The 16420-nt window shown below is 43.1% G+C and overlaps 1 protein-coding gene across 1 annotated transcript in view; it reads right to left on the reverse strand.

Moving 5' to 3' along the window:
* The window catches only part of RUNX1 (runt related transcription factor 1), a gene marked incomplete at its 5' end in the record, with an annotated part of 105538 nt that overhangs the window by 2730 nt on the left and 86388 nt on the right, over window positions 1-16420 (reverse strand). The window contains 2 exons of the mRNA XM_008074067.1: window positions 17-366; window positions 7722-7883. Coding sequence (XP_008072258.1) covers window positions 17-366; window positions 7722-7883 — 512 coding nt within the window. The remainder of the gene's footprint in view (window positions 1-16; window positions 367-7721; window positions 7884-16420) is intronic.

Consider the following 16420-nt stretch of genomic DNA (forward strand, 5'->3'; position numbering starts at 1 on the left):
TGGGGTTCGGCAGCGCCGAGCCGGTGGACGCGTTGGTGCAGGGCGGCAGGATGCGCGGGGGCGAGCGCTCGCCGCCCACCATGGAGAACTGGTAGGAGCCGGCCGAGGCGCCGTAGTACAGGTGGTAGGAGGGCGAGCTGGTCTGGAAGGGGCCGCCCTGCGCCTGCGACGAGCCGGGGTAGGGTGGCGGCAGGTACGTGTGGTAGCGCGTGGCGGAGCTCATGGCCGACATGCCGATGCCGATGCCCGAGGTGACGGGCGTCGGGGAGTAGGTGAAGGCGCCGGGGTAGTGCATGCGGGGGTCAGAGATGGAGGGCAGCGCGGGAAACTGGCGCGGGTCGCCGAAGGCTGTCAGGTCGGGCGCTGCTGCGGGGCGGATGAGAGAACACGGTGAGGAGGAACCGGGAGGCGCAGCCCGCCACCCTCCCGCGGGGGATACCCAGAACGCTGCTACTCCAACTACCGGGGTTACCCAGAGTGCTTGAGGGGACTACCCAGAGTGCTAGGCGAAACTACCCAGAATGCTATGGGAGACTACCCACATAATGGGGGACTATCCAGAGCGGTGGGGGGGGGGACTACCCAGAATGCAAGGGGGACAACCCAGAGTGCTAGGGGGACTATCCAGAGTGCTGGGGAAAAGCTACCCAGAATGTTACAGGAGACTATCCTGAGTGCTGGGGGGACTACCCAGAGTGCTATGGGGGACTACCCAGAATGCAGGGGGACACTGAGAGTGTTAGGAGGGACTACCCAGAATGGAAGGAGAGACTACCCAAAATCCTATGGGAGACTACCCAGAATATAATGGGGGACTATCCAGAGTGCTGGGGGGGGGATACCCAGAATGTGAGGGGGACAACCCAGAATGCTACCACCCAGGAGGATGGGGGACTTCCCAGAGTGCTATGGGGGACTAGACTATAACGGGGGACTATCCAGAGTGCTGGGGAGACTACCCAAGGAACTAGGCGGGCTACTGTGTTAGAGGGGACTACCCAGAATGCTAGGAGGGACTACCCAGAGTGCCATGGGGGACTGCCCAGAATGCTACCGCCCAGGAGGATAGAGGACCTCCCAGAGTGCCATGGGGGATTGCCCAGAATGCTGCCATCCAGGAAGACAGGGACTACCCAGAATGCTACTGTCCAGGAGGATGGGGAACCACCAAGCGTGGTACTGCTGAGTAGCTGGGGGATACCCAGAATGTTATGGTTATGGCACGGGAGGATGAGAATCTACCCAGAATGCTATCGCACAAAAAGATGAGGGGATACCCAGAATGCTACAGTCCCAAAAGATGGGGGGCTACCCAGAATACTACCACTCAAAAAGATGGGGACAACCCAGAATGCTATAGGAGACTATCCAAAATGTTATGGGGGACTACGCCGAATGCTACAAGCCCCAAAAGATGGGGGGGTACCCAGAATGTTATGAGGAACTGCCTAGAATGCTACCACCCGAGAAGATGGGGACAACCCAGAATGCTACCTCCCAGGAGGCTGGTATGATGATGTACAGTAATAGAAGACAGTAATATAGGATATCATGTAATGTAATATGACATATGATATATGAAATGATATAGTGTAGCATAATATAATATGTTTAGCATAGATATATTCATAGTATAGATATACTATAATATGTATAATATAGATAAAATACTGATATAATCACAGGGTTGGCAAATTGTAGCAGATTTGGCTGTTGTCAATTTTTGTATGTACTAGATGCTAAGAATGAGCTTTACCTTTTAAAACGGTTGGGAAAAAATCCAAAGATGAGTAATATTTCCTGATGTGAAAATTACAGGAAATTCAAATTTCAGTGTCTATATGTGAAACAAAGCCTCACTCTTTCTTTTGTGTATTGCCTATGCTGCTTTTGGGCTACCATTATAAAGCTGGATGGCCATGACAGAGAAGTAGGACCCACAAAGCCTAAAATATTTATTCTCTGGCCTTTTACAGAAAAATTTGCTCACTCTTTATTTAATCTATATAGCAATATGCCAATAATAATATAAATTTAATCTATGATATTAATATAACAATATATAATATATAATTATAATAGATGCATTCATATATTACTATTAAAATATAATGCTATACATGATATGTTGTATTCTAACAATATTAATGTATACTAATATGATACATTACATATAATATCTAGGTTGAATTATTGAAAATTGCCAGTTTTGTAGGTCTCAGTTTAAAAATTGGTCATTTCCTATTAATGCACCTAATGCATGGTACAGTAGTGACTGTTGAGTGAATGTCAGTGAATATCATTACTATTCTTCTTTCTCTCCATATCTACCTTCAGACAAATTCCAAAACATTTTTAGAAACAATACAACCTGGTATTCTCTAATATGTACCACACTGGTTTGTTAACACAAATGGATGTAGGACCTTTATTTCTCTACTCTATTTTTTATGTATGTGGAGTTTTTTTTTTTTTTTTTTTGAGTTGGAGTCTCACGCTGTCACCCAGACTGGAGTGCAGTGGCCTCTGGGCTCCGGTGATCCTTCTGCCTCAGCCTTCCAAGTATTTGGAACTACAGGCGCATGCTACCATGCCCGGCTCATTTTGATTTATTGTAGAGATGAGGTCTCGCCAAGTTGCCTCGGTGGGTCTCGGACCCCCCAGGCTCAGGCAATCCTCTCACCTCAGCCTCCCAAAGTGCCGGAATTACAGGCTGAACCACCAAGCCCGGCCATATGTGGAGATTTTACCAGGAATGGTAAAGCTTTGTCGATAAAACTCATTTGGTTATGATTGTGCATCATTTTGTTAGGATTTTGCATTTACCGTTTTACATCCTGGCTTTGCTGTTCTGTGGGTCATTGCCTCCTTCTGCATTTTTCTTACCTAAAGGGCTGCCCTTGGGAACTCCTAGAGGGTTTGGGTGCCAGAAGGTTTCCTTGTATCTGGTAGGTCAGAGTTTCTCAACAGTGGGACTGTGGACCTCTGGGGCAAGATACTTGTTTGTTGGGGGTGGCAGGAGGCTGTCTTGTTCATTGTTGGATGTTTGACAGCATCTCGGATGTTTGACAGCATCTCTGGCCTTTACCCACTAGATGTAATAGTGTCCCTACAATGTGACAACCCAAAATGTTGCCAGATATTCTGAGGGGTTAGGTGAGGGGAACAATATCACCCCTGGCTGAGAACTACCACTGTAGGTATAGTATAGTGTCCTGGGGTAGTTTGGGTTCCTCAGAATTAAATAACCAGACTAGGACTATTGTCCTTATATTGGCAAATCCAAAGACAGCAACAAACAGCAGAAGCATGAATAAAATGTTATAAAATTTGAAGTTCTCAAATCAACCACAGAATAACTCTTAAGTTCAGATGGCATATGGCCTGTGTCCTTTAGAGTTCAGGCTAATAGAGAACGTTGGTGGAGCCAAGAGCTTGCCCTGAAAGGAAAGTCACCAGGGTGGATTAATCTGTTTTTGGAAGGCATCGGCAGTTGATCAACTTCTTCATATTTCACACCTATTATTCCAGCAGGGAGAGCTAGTGCATTCTTGTGTTCTCTCTCTCTCCCCTCCTCCCCATCCTTCCCTCCCTCTAATGATCTTTTATGGCTTTAGCACATTTTAAAAAAATGAACTCCTCTGTAGATTTGGGGTGAATGTGATGAGGGGATATACTCCTCATCAGAGAGGTAATTAAAGTTTATAGAAACAGCCGAAGTCTGTAGCAAATCCCTCCACTAATGAGGAAACCAGGAGTCTGACTTTCAAACAAACACTCCTGTTAATCTTTTCAAAGCAAGTCAGACATGTGGGCAGGGAAAAAGTTGTAAACTGACAGTGGTTCTGGGGCTGCCCTTCCTTGGCCACTCTCTAGCTCATTCTCAACTCTGGCTGCATCTCATTCCACAAAGTTCATCCCTGTCCACTCACTGGGGCCATCTGTGAGCAAGCCCTGTGTCACTTGTTTTTGCTTACATGGAGAGCTGTGACATGTTTGAGAGTTAACAGGAAGCTTTACTCCATTTTTCCACTCAGATTTTATATAGTCCAGGGAGAAGCCGAGGTAGGAGGGAAAGCATTAGGCAAATACAGTCAATTTGTTGTCATCTGATGCAATCTTCTGGACACAAATTAATGACTCTGCCCATTATTCCTCTTGCCTCATTTGCCCTGAGACAAAAAGGTGAATCCATTGGAAAATGAATGAAAGGTCACCCTGTTTTACAGCAATGTCTGGACATGCTCTGCCAATCTGTTCCAACTACTACATGGTAATGTGGTGATCGTACCAAGTTACCAGCATCCGGAGTGAGTCCGTGATTTGTCATGGGCATAAATACTGGAATGACTTTATGGTCTCAGCTGTTGGGGGAAATAGTTCTTTCACTTGTGGGCAGAACATCTGAAAGATCTGAAATATTGCCTGTGATTCTTCTTCTATCCACATCTTAGCACCGTCATACTACAAAAGACCATCCATTTGGTCAAATGATCAATTTTACACACACTTTGATAATAAAACAGCTCAGGCCCTCTATATTTGCTTAGGTTCCAATGATCGGTTCTAATTCTGGTTTCCATGTTTATGTCTTGTCTGAGATCCCTTATTAAGACCCATCAGTCATGCACAACTCACCCATCTGGCCATAGATCTAGCTGTCCTTTTGGCTGGCCTGGTACCCTCCCATTCGGTAGCTGTGTGGGTGGTGGTGGGGACCCCAATATTCACAGGGAGGTTTTAAGAGTAGGAAATCTGGGGATTAGGAGGTTCAGGTATTTCAGTTGGAAATGTTTCTCCATCGAGGGGGCTAAATATTTACCATGACAGCGCAAGTCTTCACTCTGCAGCCTGACATGGATGAAAGCAGCCCCACTACAGAGCCCCTCCCACTGCCCCCAAAGGATTAAACAACCTGAGCAGATAATGGCTGCCTTAAAAGGATCTTTTGCATGACTCAGATTAATGCACGCTGTCTGTCGCCCAGGTTGGCAGCTAAACATTAATTTTTTTCAAAAAGAAAAGTAAACCTCCAGATGACAACTCTTTTCAGACAAGGTGTGGAGTCTGTCTGCAAAGGATAGAGACAGACAGAGTGCAAGTCCCAGTGCAGAAGGAAGCCCAGGTGGGACTGGGGGCAGGGAGGGGGCAGCACACAAAGCTGTCGGGGCAGTGGGATTAAAAGGCAAAGCAGTCACAGAGCAGTGTCAAGTTCTCAAAGCTATCGGCCAGGCAACTACTTTTCTTTTATGTATCCCAGCCCCCTCCTGTCTCCAGATCTACCACAACACTTTTCAGGCCTTTGCTGTGGACTGGATCGCTCAGAGGGAGTCCTGCCAAGGCGGGGATCAGTCTCCTATGCTGTTCCCTGCTGCTGGTGAAGTCTCATCTGTAGTTCTCTGGTCCTCCCTCCAAGACAGCACCATCTCTGGTGCTGAAATGGGACATGGTTTTGATCTACTTCACACTCCCATGCCACAAAATGTCCTTCCTTACTCTTTGGGTCTCTGAAGTACAGGTTATGCAGAAGTATGGCTGTAATTTGGGATTTGAGAGTACACAGGCTACTCATTCTTTTTTTTTTTTTTTTAAAGGAACCCTTTCGAGACCCGCCTGGGCAGCGAGACCTCATCTCTACAATAAATCAAAAAATCAGCCGGGAATGGTAGCGCTTGCCTGTAATTCCAGCTACTTGGAAGGCTGAGGCGGAAGGATCGCCGGAGCCCAGCAGGTCGAGGTTGCGGTGGCCGGGAGCGGCCACTGCACTTTAGTCTGGGTGACAGAGTGAGACTCCAACTCAAAAAAAAAAAAAAAAAAAAAAAAAAAGAACCCTTACATCTGGACACTGGGCAGCTGGAGAAGCTGGCCCCAGGATTCTTGGACTATAAGGTGTTGATCCTTGGTGGTGACCAAGTCAAAAGGCTTATGTCTTACGTTCCATGGGACAGACCTGTAGGGGGGGCCATTTCCAAGGACAACGGTAATTGTTTCAGATATAGACCATAGCCAGTGGCTACAGCAGTGCCCCTGAGAAGAGCTAGTAAAAGTGACAAGTACTTTTTTGGAATCAAACTCTGTTCCTGAGGGATAGGCTTCTAGAAGCCACAAGCTGAACAGGTGCCATACTACCTATGCTGTCTCTCACTCCTTAGCCAGGAGGTGCCATGAAAATGTTGACATTAATGGCCAAAAATATTGTGAAAATTGAGCACTGAAGTTGGCTTTCCTGTTTTACTAAAGCACCCAAGAGTACTGGAAGGCAGTGGTTCTCAAGTGGTGTCAGTTTTGCCCCTCAGGGGACCTTTGGCAGTGTCTGCAGACATTTGTGATTGGCACCTGGGAGTGGGGGTTTGCTACTGGCATCTACAGACCAGGGATGCTGCTAATACTCTACAATACACAGGACAGACTCCCATAATTATTTGGCCTCAAATGTCAATAGTGCTGCTGTCTAGGGCATCTGTAAAGCTCTAAGAAGAAGCTGGTGAAACCTCAAGTAATCACACTTGTCGGAAAACAACATTACGCAATACTTAAAATGGCAGACATGACTTCTTTACCCCTTTGCCTGCCCCCTAATCTGCTGTAATCTGAAAACAAGAGCTGAAAAGCAAAACCTGCCGCCCTCCCTGCAGCACACATGCAAGTGTGTTTGCAGGCATCATAATGCTGAAGTTCTCTGAAGTGTTTTCACAATTTGGTCCAGCTCTAATTTCAAAGTCCCAAACAGTGAGTCTTCTTTTGCCTTCAACAAAGGAATTTTTCTCTAACTCCAATTTCCTGCCCAGGAGCAAAGGTGAGTGCCAGCCCAAAGGGCTCATAGGTTAAATGACTAATATTTAATGAGCTCGTATTAACAACAATTATGCTAACGGTGACACCTGAGCTTTCCATTGTGTTCCTCTAACCTTGGTATGAGCAGCTTTTAGTTGGAAATGTCTCAACTGTGATATCTAGTTAACCCTCCATATCTACAGGTTCTTCATCTGTGGATTCGGCAACTGTGGATCGACAATATTCAAAAGCAAATGATGGTTGTGGTTGTACTGAACATACACAGATTCTTTCTTTTCATTATTCTCCAAACAATACAGCATAACAGCTACTTACATCTCATTTATTACATTGTGTTAGGTATTATAGGTAATCTAAGAACGATTTAAGGTATATAGGAGGATGTGTGTAGGTTATATATGAATACTACACCATTTTATACATGGCACTTGAGAATCCATGGATTTTGGTATCCATGGGGGGTCCTGGAACCAATACCCCACGGATACCGAGTGATTACTGTATTTGCTTCTCATTCCACACGTAACCCAGTGTGTTGTTCATGTGATCTGTGAAAATTCACTACTATGGGACCAGTCCCATCAGTTCAGAATTCAGTTGGAATAATGAGTCCTAGAAACTACTTTGGCTTTTTATATTATTAACTCTTCAGCTGCCACCCTTTCCTTCCAAACATGAACAACTGCCAAATGCCCAAGGAGTCGACTTTTCCAAGCCACTTCTGCCTCCGCATCCATAATCTCTGCCTCTGAGTGTCAAGAAAAATCAGTGTATGGGCATGGGACTTAAAGTAGAGATAGGTAACCTTGTCTTTATGCCATGTTGTATTCAATTAATAATGTGCTGTCAACCCCTTCATGCATCTCTGGTATCCCTAACCTTCCATTCCAGCTCAGCTGCAAAGAATGTGTTTTCAAGTGGCTTACTTGAGAGTCGACTGGAAAGTTCTGCAGAGAGGGTTGTCATGCCGCTGGCACGTCCAGGAGAAATGGGTGTTGCTGGGTGCACAGAAGGGGAGGCAATCGGTCCCAGGTACTGGTAGGACTGCTCGTAGGACCATGGTGGGGATGGTTGGATCTGCCTTGTATCTGCAGAAAATCAGGAAAGTTAATTATATGTAGAGTGGGATGGGATTTAAAAACTGAAGTCTTTTCATCATAAGAGACTAGTAACTTCTGTTGGTTTGTGTGGGTTTTTTTTGAGTTGGAGTCTCACTCTTGTCACCCAGGCTGGAGCGCAGTGGCACACTCACGGCTACCGCAGCCTCGACCTGCTGGACTTAGTCGATCCTTCCACCTGTAATCTCTGTTTAAATGTTATGCATATATGTGGCCAATTTACCAGTGCTGACATAAGCCTACTCAAGTCCAAGTATCTGCCTCTGTTGAATGATTTTTCTCCTCAAAGATACTGAAATATAGTTTATGTTTGATTCTTGGAGATTTTAGCCTGATAATTGTTCCTTCCAAAGGTTTTGTTTAATCATGCTAATGATTAGAGGAGTGGCTTACGCTTTCAAGGTAGAAGTATGAATATGCAAATTGTTGGACTTCAGGTATCATACAACTGCTCAGACTATTTCAGCTTTACCAATAATTACAATTTTCATCTTCAAAATCATTTTATAAATTCAGGTGATCACTTATCTATCTGTATTCAGGAAGCAAAAATAATGTAGAGTTTTGGGATTTTTGTTGTGCCTTGACAAAAATATTTCATAGGCTTGTAAATGTTTTTATGTAGCTGAATTCTCTCTCAAGGATGATAGGAAAGAAAGTCTGTCTGGGAAACTGGCGATCAGGTCTAATGACTAGTTTCCAAACCCACCAGTAGATCTGGCTCTGTCAACTCAGGCCTCCTGCTCCTTTTCCAAATTTCAACTTTGCAAATTTTAAAGAGCAGATTTCTGAGCAAGTATTTCTTTTTTTCTGAGGTAGAGTCTTACTCCGTCTCCCAGGCTGGAGTGCAGTGGCACACTCATGGCCACCCGCGTGTCGACCTGTTGGACTCTGGCGATCCTTCTGCCTCAGTCACCTGGCTAATTTTTTGATTTACTGTAGAGATGAGGCCTCGCCAAGTTGTCTAGGCTTTTCTTGAACCTGTGGGCTCAGGCAATCCTCTCACCTCCGCCTCCCAGAGTGCTGGAATTACAGGCTTGAGCCACCGTGCCCAGCCTTGAGCAAGTATTTCATAGATTGCCATTATAAGAGGTCTGGGATAGAGAGGAGACAAAAGTCTGACTTCAGAAGATTACAACAAAATGAATTTTGTAAATTTGACTCCAGCATTCAGAGGACTCTTAGTTTTCAAAAGCATTATACTCTTTGCAGATAAAAAGGAGGGGGAGAACCAAATTCTACTCTTAGGCAAAATGTGTAGGGAAATTTAAATTAACACTATATTATTATAAGACAGTTTTACATTTCTTTGGGGTTAAACATCAGTTCTCGCTCTGTGTCCCACCTTCTTTGTGGACAAAGATAACAGCACACCACTGTAATTCCCAAAGGTCTTCATAGCCAGAGCTTCATGATCCTGAGAGTAGCAGTCCAGGAAAAGCAGACTTCTTTAGGAAAATACCAGCCTTAAGTTTTGTGTAAGCCATGAGGTAAAGAAATGAGCTATTCCCACTAGTTATAAAATATTCAGCTCAACTCCCTCCAGGGGCTCTTCATTTCCAGAAGTTAATGTTTGCCTTTTCTGTTTTTCTCTTTGAAGTTGCCACAGCAGATAACAGAATTAGACATTTGGAGTCCCACGTCTTCTTCCTTAGTGGTCTCCTGACGGCTTCCCTCCCTAATACTGATCCATGTCTTTCTTCTTTTTTTTCCCCTTGAAACTAACTGAATTTTTAAGTTTGAAAAACCAGGTAGTTCCTGGGAAAGTATTTTAACTTGGGATGTTTGAGATCTAGTGATTAAAAAAAGGTCTTCATTTCATTCCAAATTTTAGAGAACTTAAAGAGATGGCAAGGAATAAAAGAGCTGATCCATTTTAAACTCAGCAGAAAATAAATGTTCAACCACAAGTGAAGGTCCTGCACAATCTTACAGCCAACAGTGTTTCCAATAACTGAAGGCAAACAGAAATAGCAGATGTTCAGTATTCTTGAGCTACTTTAAGTATTTTGCTCCAAGTGAAAAAATATCATATACTTAGATATTTTTTATGACATGTGTATGTCCTGGATACACATATTTACTAAGTGACTACATAGTACTCAAATATTTTAATCATTTAAAAAGCAAACAAAAGAGGTTTTATAATTGTCATAAAGCCCTCTAGGGTGTGAATTGCAGTACAGTAACTCATGCCTTGTTGTGTAGACAGCCTAGCACCCCTAACCCCATGTCTAAAACCACACTAAGCATAAAGCATTATGCCATGATTCATGCTCTGTCATGTTTTACTGCAGTGAAAAAGTTGTGGTAGGCTTTTCTAAACTCATAATTAAACCATGCAAACGTTGCATAATATTTCACAGCCTTTTAAAAATATGCTTTGGTAAAGTAATCTTTATGATTAAAGTTCAAGTTCTATGAGTTTTTTAAAGACAGGGTTGTATATCCAACATCTTTTTACTTGAAATCATAACTTAGTTTTCCAGGTGCTGGAGTGGGAGAAAGCACTAAACACCCTGAAGCCCACCCTCCCTGATCAGTTTTCATATGTGATCACAGTTACCTGAGCTCAGATTCATTGCCAGTAGTGGGCCAGAAGGTGGTGATGGTGAGCCTCTCACATAGGGCTTTTGGATATTTTCTTCTTTTACATATATTAACAACAACAACAAAAACCAAAGCAAAAAACCCCTGATAACACAGTGCATTCTGGGTTTAATATTCAAATTAAATCTTTGCTCTGGGGCCAACATAAATGCATGATGGCAAGTATGGAATGGCAGTGTTGTAGGCCACCTGAGCAGTGGGCTGACAAGAAGGAGAGGTGGGCTCTGGGTTTGTCTGTGTGGCAAGCGACTAGGTAACCCTGGGTGACCCACCTACACTTTCTTATCCTCATCTCTGAAAGGAGTTAATCTCTAGATCCTTTCAATGACGACAGAGCAGGATTCTAATTCAAATAAATCCTACCCAGTATTCCTTTGCTTAACTTGTGTGTTACTTGTACATTAAGGATAATTAGAGGAATCAGTGTGGGGTAGAGGTGAAGAATGGTGCCTATCATAATAAATATGTATATTCTGGAAAAAGGAAGTGGGGAGGAATAAGCTGGGAGTTATCTAGAAAAGGCCATACCTAGGCTGAGGAAGAGAACCACTGTCAGTCATTCTCTAGAGCAAGGGCTACTTGTTCTGGAAGTAGTTGAGTCTGATAATCAGTCAATCCATCAAAAAGTACAAAAGCTATTGGACATTTACTATGTGCTAGGTCTGTGCTAATTTAGCTGGTAGCAGAGTGATGAATAAGACCCAGATAGGTCTGCCCCATCAGAACGTTCAGTCAGTGAAGATCCCAGGGCTGTGTGATGTTTGGAAGGGCTTCTTCCTGTTGCATTAATCATTGTTGTTTCATTCATTCACTTATTCATTCATTGGTTCATAAAGTTATTCCCTTGTTCTTTTACTCATATTCTCAACAAAAATTTTTGCTTTACTAGGGCCACTGTGTTGTGTTCCCACTAGTGAGTGGGAAGTTCCTGCCTTCTGGGAATTACAGCTACAAGGGGGAAAAAAGGGATGTCTCCAGGCTGTTACATTAGCTGCCTAATTTGAACTTGCAAACAGCTGTTCCCAAGGTAGACACAAGAAACCTAGCAGTATTTATTACATGTTATGTTCTCTGCCTCTGAGAGGAGCAGATTAGGGAAAGCACTGAATTTAAGTCACAGATTTCAGCTTGCATCATGCTGTCACCATAAACTAACTGGATGAACTTAAGCAAGTCACGTATTTTCTCTGATCCATAGTATTCTGACTTCAAAGGGTAGTAGTGAGGAATAAGTAGGATAAGCTATAGGTAAGCAAGTATCACAATTTCTGGCCACAGTAAACAACAAGTCTGAGTAATTTCTATGATTTTATTACTCAAAAGGAAAAGAAATCTATGCAAGGCACTTATCTAACACCACACACACCTGCTCTGGGATGAGGCTCAGGTAATATTGTTTTGGTCACAGCTAAATCCTTGACAGCCATGTTCTTCAGACTGGAGAGGAGCTGGGCTCAGGAGATTAAATGGTAAAAGGGCAATGAAACTGGACAGTTGGGATGAAGATGGAGAAGACAAGAATGAAATATATCAACCAATTTATATTTCTATTAAAAAATGTACTGGATTAAAAATTTAAATTTGAACCTTTCTGCATCTTGTTTTATCCAAGGTAAATGATGTTTTGATGTAGCCACTTTACTGAGACCATTCTGTGATGGGTTATTTTCAGCTATTTGATCACCAGATAATGGGTAGAACAGAGCCCCTTTCCACATTTCTGAGCCCCATTCTCTTCCATTTGAAGTAAGAAAGTTAGGGATAAGGTAGGGTTGGGCTCAGAGATGTACATGGTATATATCACTTGAAAAGAAAACAGAGTGCTTTTATCTTTTGATGTAGCAATATCAAAATGTCTGTAGAGTCAACAATGACCCTATTAAATAATTCATGTCAAAATGTCCTGCTGCTTCCAGTTTCAGCTCCAAATTTTAAAGAGCTTGGAAGTCATCACTCTTGTCTTTACAATAAGAAAAAAGCTGAACAAACTGAAAATCCATGACTCTTCTTGGATCTGTCAGAGAATTGAAATTGCAGGGCAAACTGCCACCCACAAATCTTGAGCAGCAGGCAAATATAGAGGATCACAGAGATGTCTGCTCCCTGGGAGCAGAAGCTGCTGCATCCATAAGCTGATGGGAATACGTAATAGCGATTTTGACAAATTGCTAGAAGCTGAGTGTAAACTCGTCTGAGAGTTAAAAACTCCAGGGGGCTACAGACTTGAGAACACCAAGCAAGATAAATACCAAATCTATCTACCTAGGTAATATAATAGTCAAACTGCAGAAAATCAAAGAGAAGATAAAATATTGAAAGAAGCCAGGGCGGGGAACCTCAACACCTTACTATAGAGGAACAAGGATAAGAATTACATCTGATTTTTCTTCAGAGACCAATGCAAGCAAGAAAGAGTAGAGAGTAAATAAAGTGCTGAAAGAAAAAAAAAAATCACAAACCTAGAAATCTATATCCAGCAATGCCATCCTTCAAATGTGAAGGAGAAATAAAGGTATCTGACAAACAAAATTGAAATAATTCATCACCAGCAGACTTGCCCTGCAAGAGATGTTAAAAGAAGTACGTAAAAAAGGAAGAATGGAATAAATTAGAAAAGGAATAAATTAAGGTAAAATAAAGTCTTATTGTTCTTAACTGATCTGAAAGATAACAGTAACAATGTATTGGGCAATTATAGCATGTGGATAAGTTAAGTGAATAAAAGTAATGACAGAGATAGGAAGGAAGAAGTGGTATAATGTTATCTGACGGTGGACTTAGATTAGTTATACATGTATTTTTTAAACCCTAGGGTGACCACTTAAAACATTTTAACAAAAGTATAATTGTTATACTAACAGATGAAATCAAGTAGAATCACATAAAATGTACAGTTAAACCCAGAGAAGGCAGCAAAAGGGGAGGGGGAGAGGACTAGGTAAAACATGGTAGATATCAGCTCAATTATGTTAATAATTAGTTTAAATATAAATGGTTTAAATGTGCCAATTTAAAGACAGAGATTGTCAGAGCTGATTAAAAATAAGACCCAGCTACATGTTGTCTACAAGGGACCCACTTTACATATTAATAACTCACATGTATAAAATGCTTCATCTAACAACATCAGAATATATACTCTTAAGCTCACATGGAATATTCATCAAGATAGGCCACATTCTGGGCAATAAAACATACCTTAACACACTTAAAAGCATGGAAATTATACAAAGTATTTTCTCAGCCACATTTATGTAAACTAAATAATCAATAGCAGAAGTATAGCTGGAAAACCCCCAAATATTTGGAGATTAATCAACACACTTCTAAATAACACGAGTCAAATAAGAAATCTCAAGAGAAACTAAAAAGTATTTTGAATTAAATGAAAATGAAAATACAACTTATTCCAATTTATGCGATGCGGCAAAAGCAATGTTTAGAGGGAAATTTATAGCATTTAATGCATATATTAGAAAAGAAAGATACGAATCAATAATTGAAGATTTTACCTTAGGAAATTAGAAAAAAAAAGAAATGCAGATTCAAAGCAAGCAAAAGAAGATAAATAATTAGAGTAGAAATCAATGAAATTGTCTACAGGAACATAATAGAGAAAACCAGTGAAACTGAAAGCTTGCTTTTGAAAAGTTCAAAATGTCCTACTTTGTCCTTATGTTCCCCTCAGACCACAGGAGAGGATGGATAGAGACACCTCCTGGTCTTACTCTGACCACTTGTTTCTGTGGTCTTCACCCACCCTCAAAATCTAGGTTTCCAAAAGCATTATTGGAGCTGTGTATCTTCCCTCAACCTGGGCCTGGGGAAGGTTGTTATGGTTTGAAAGCCTTTTCTTTGGCTATTTGGCTGGTATCTTTAAAAGACCAGTTCTTTCAGTTACCTGTCAAAGCCATTTAAAAATACATAGTAGACAGTCACATATGCCATCGGGCTTTATCGTCTATTCTTGAAAAAAGGCAAACCTGCTTGGTGAACATATAAACCCTAGGGGCAGCCCTGAATTTTTTCCCTGGAGAATGTTTTTCTTCTTTAAGCTTGGAAGAAGACAGGGAAGTTCCCAGGGTTCCCTCCAAGTTCACCTCAGTCATGGGTAGCTGGTGTAATGTCCTCTTGGATGCCTCGGAACACACAACAGGATGTGACTCAGGACTCAGAGATGTGAGTCAGTTTCCAGGGTGATGTGTTAGGGCGAGCCCCAGAGGCGGTTTGCATCTCCCTGTCTGGGACCCCTAGGAAGAAAGGTCTGGGCTCCCTGCAAACAAAAGGGGTGCTCCCACATGCTTGAGAGCTACCTTCGGAGTTGTATTAGGTCAGCTTTCATGGCTGGGGTTGGATAATTCTCTGCTGTGAAAAGGACAGTTTCTGAAAGTTCCACTGTGTTTAAGAAGCAATGTTTCCTCTGGCCATGAGACAGGGAATGAAATTGCAGCATGGTACAAGTAAGAATAGTAGTCACAGTCGGGCTCGATGGCTAAGCCTGTAATCCCGCGCCTTTGGGAGGCTGAGGTGAATGGATTGCCTGAGCCCGCGGGTTCGAGACCCGCCTGGGCAGCGAGACCTCATCTCTACAATAAATCAAAAAATCAGTTGGGCGTGGTAGCGCATGCTTGTAATTCTGGCTACTTGGAAGGCTGAGGCGGAAGGATCGCTGGAGCCCAGCAGGTCGAGGCTGTGGTGGTTGGGAGCGGCCACTGCACTCCAGTGTGGGCAACAGAGTGAGACTCCAACTCAAAAAAAAAAAAAAAGAATAGTAGTCACCTAGGAGTACCCCCAGGTAGCAGACACTGGATTAGCAAACTGTTGCTATATCATTGAAATCCCATGATAACATGAGTCAGTTAGCACCAGTCTCTGGATCCTGGAAAAACGGAAGGTTGTGAAAGAACTCTGGGATTTGCCAACCGTTTGTCTCCAGCTGGCTGCAGACATCTTGGTTAGTCATGTGCAGCTCAGATGCATTCATTGTTCCAACAATTACCTTGAAGGAAAGCCTCCAGACCAAGCCAGGACGGAGCCCTACCTGGGTATGCTGTGTTTTAAAGGCCTTCAGGGTTTTGAGGGATCCTGTCCTCATCACCGACCTGCCAGCCTGGGAGGTGGCAGGCTGCCTGCTGAGATGGGAGTGGGGGAGAAGGGAGCTGTGTGGCCACATCTCCACTGCTTACTGCTTCCGGGACCCATGTCCCTCACCCAGCTGGAGCAGGCTTTGTGGCTTTGTGGTTAGGGCCCTGTGAACCCAGAACACTGGCTCCTAACATCAGGGCTGCCCCCACCCCTGGTGGTTCACCCCAGAGTCCTTTTCCTCTCAAACCTCTGTTTCCTCATCTCTAAAAATGGGGGTAACCAGACTCACCTGCCTCACAGGTGTGAGAGTTAATTAATGTTTGTGGAGCAGCTTTGAGATCACAGATGAAAGGCTCTCTATAAATGCAAAGTGCTATTCCTCATTAGAGTTGCCAGACAGTTCCCAGGGGAAACAGTTCAACCCTTACCACGAGGCCGCTCCCCTCAGTCAGATCAGTCTGAGACGCATCTGGAAAAAGGCAGTGTTTTCTGTATTTAGGCAGAGTTCTCTCTGAGGAGGGGTTCAGGGATAAGTCACTAGCCTTGAGGAAAAACTTTTAAAAAAATTCTTTTTTAAAATAACATATCCCATTCTCTGAGAAGGAGAGAGAGAGCTCTTCAGTGCACACAGCTGAAGGGACCATGGTTCTGAGGGAACAGAAGCCACGTTCTGGTCTTTGCTGTGTCCTTCCTTGCAGACATTATTTCCCCGAACTTTGTTAAATAAACATCTGTTGCAGACACCTTTTCCAGAAGGTTTTCTGTACTCCCCACTTACTGTACCTTACATATACTTTCCAGGTCTACAGATA

The sequence above is a fragment of the Carlito syrichta genome, unplaced genomic scaffold (genome assembly GCF_000164805.1).
Source record: "Carlito syrichta isolate Samal-C Ts95f unplaced genomic scaffold, Tarsius_syrichta-2.0.1 Scaffold316292, whole genome shotgun sequence".
NCBI classification, from domain to species: Eukaryota; Metazoa; Chordata; class Mammalia; order Primates; family Tarsiidae; genus Carlito; species Carlito syrichta.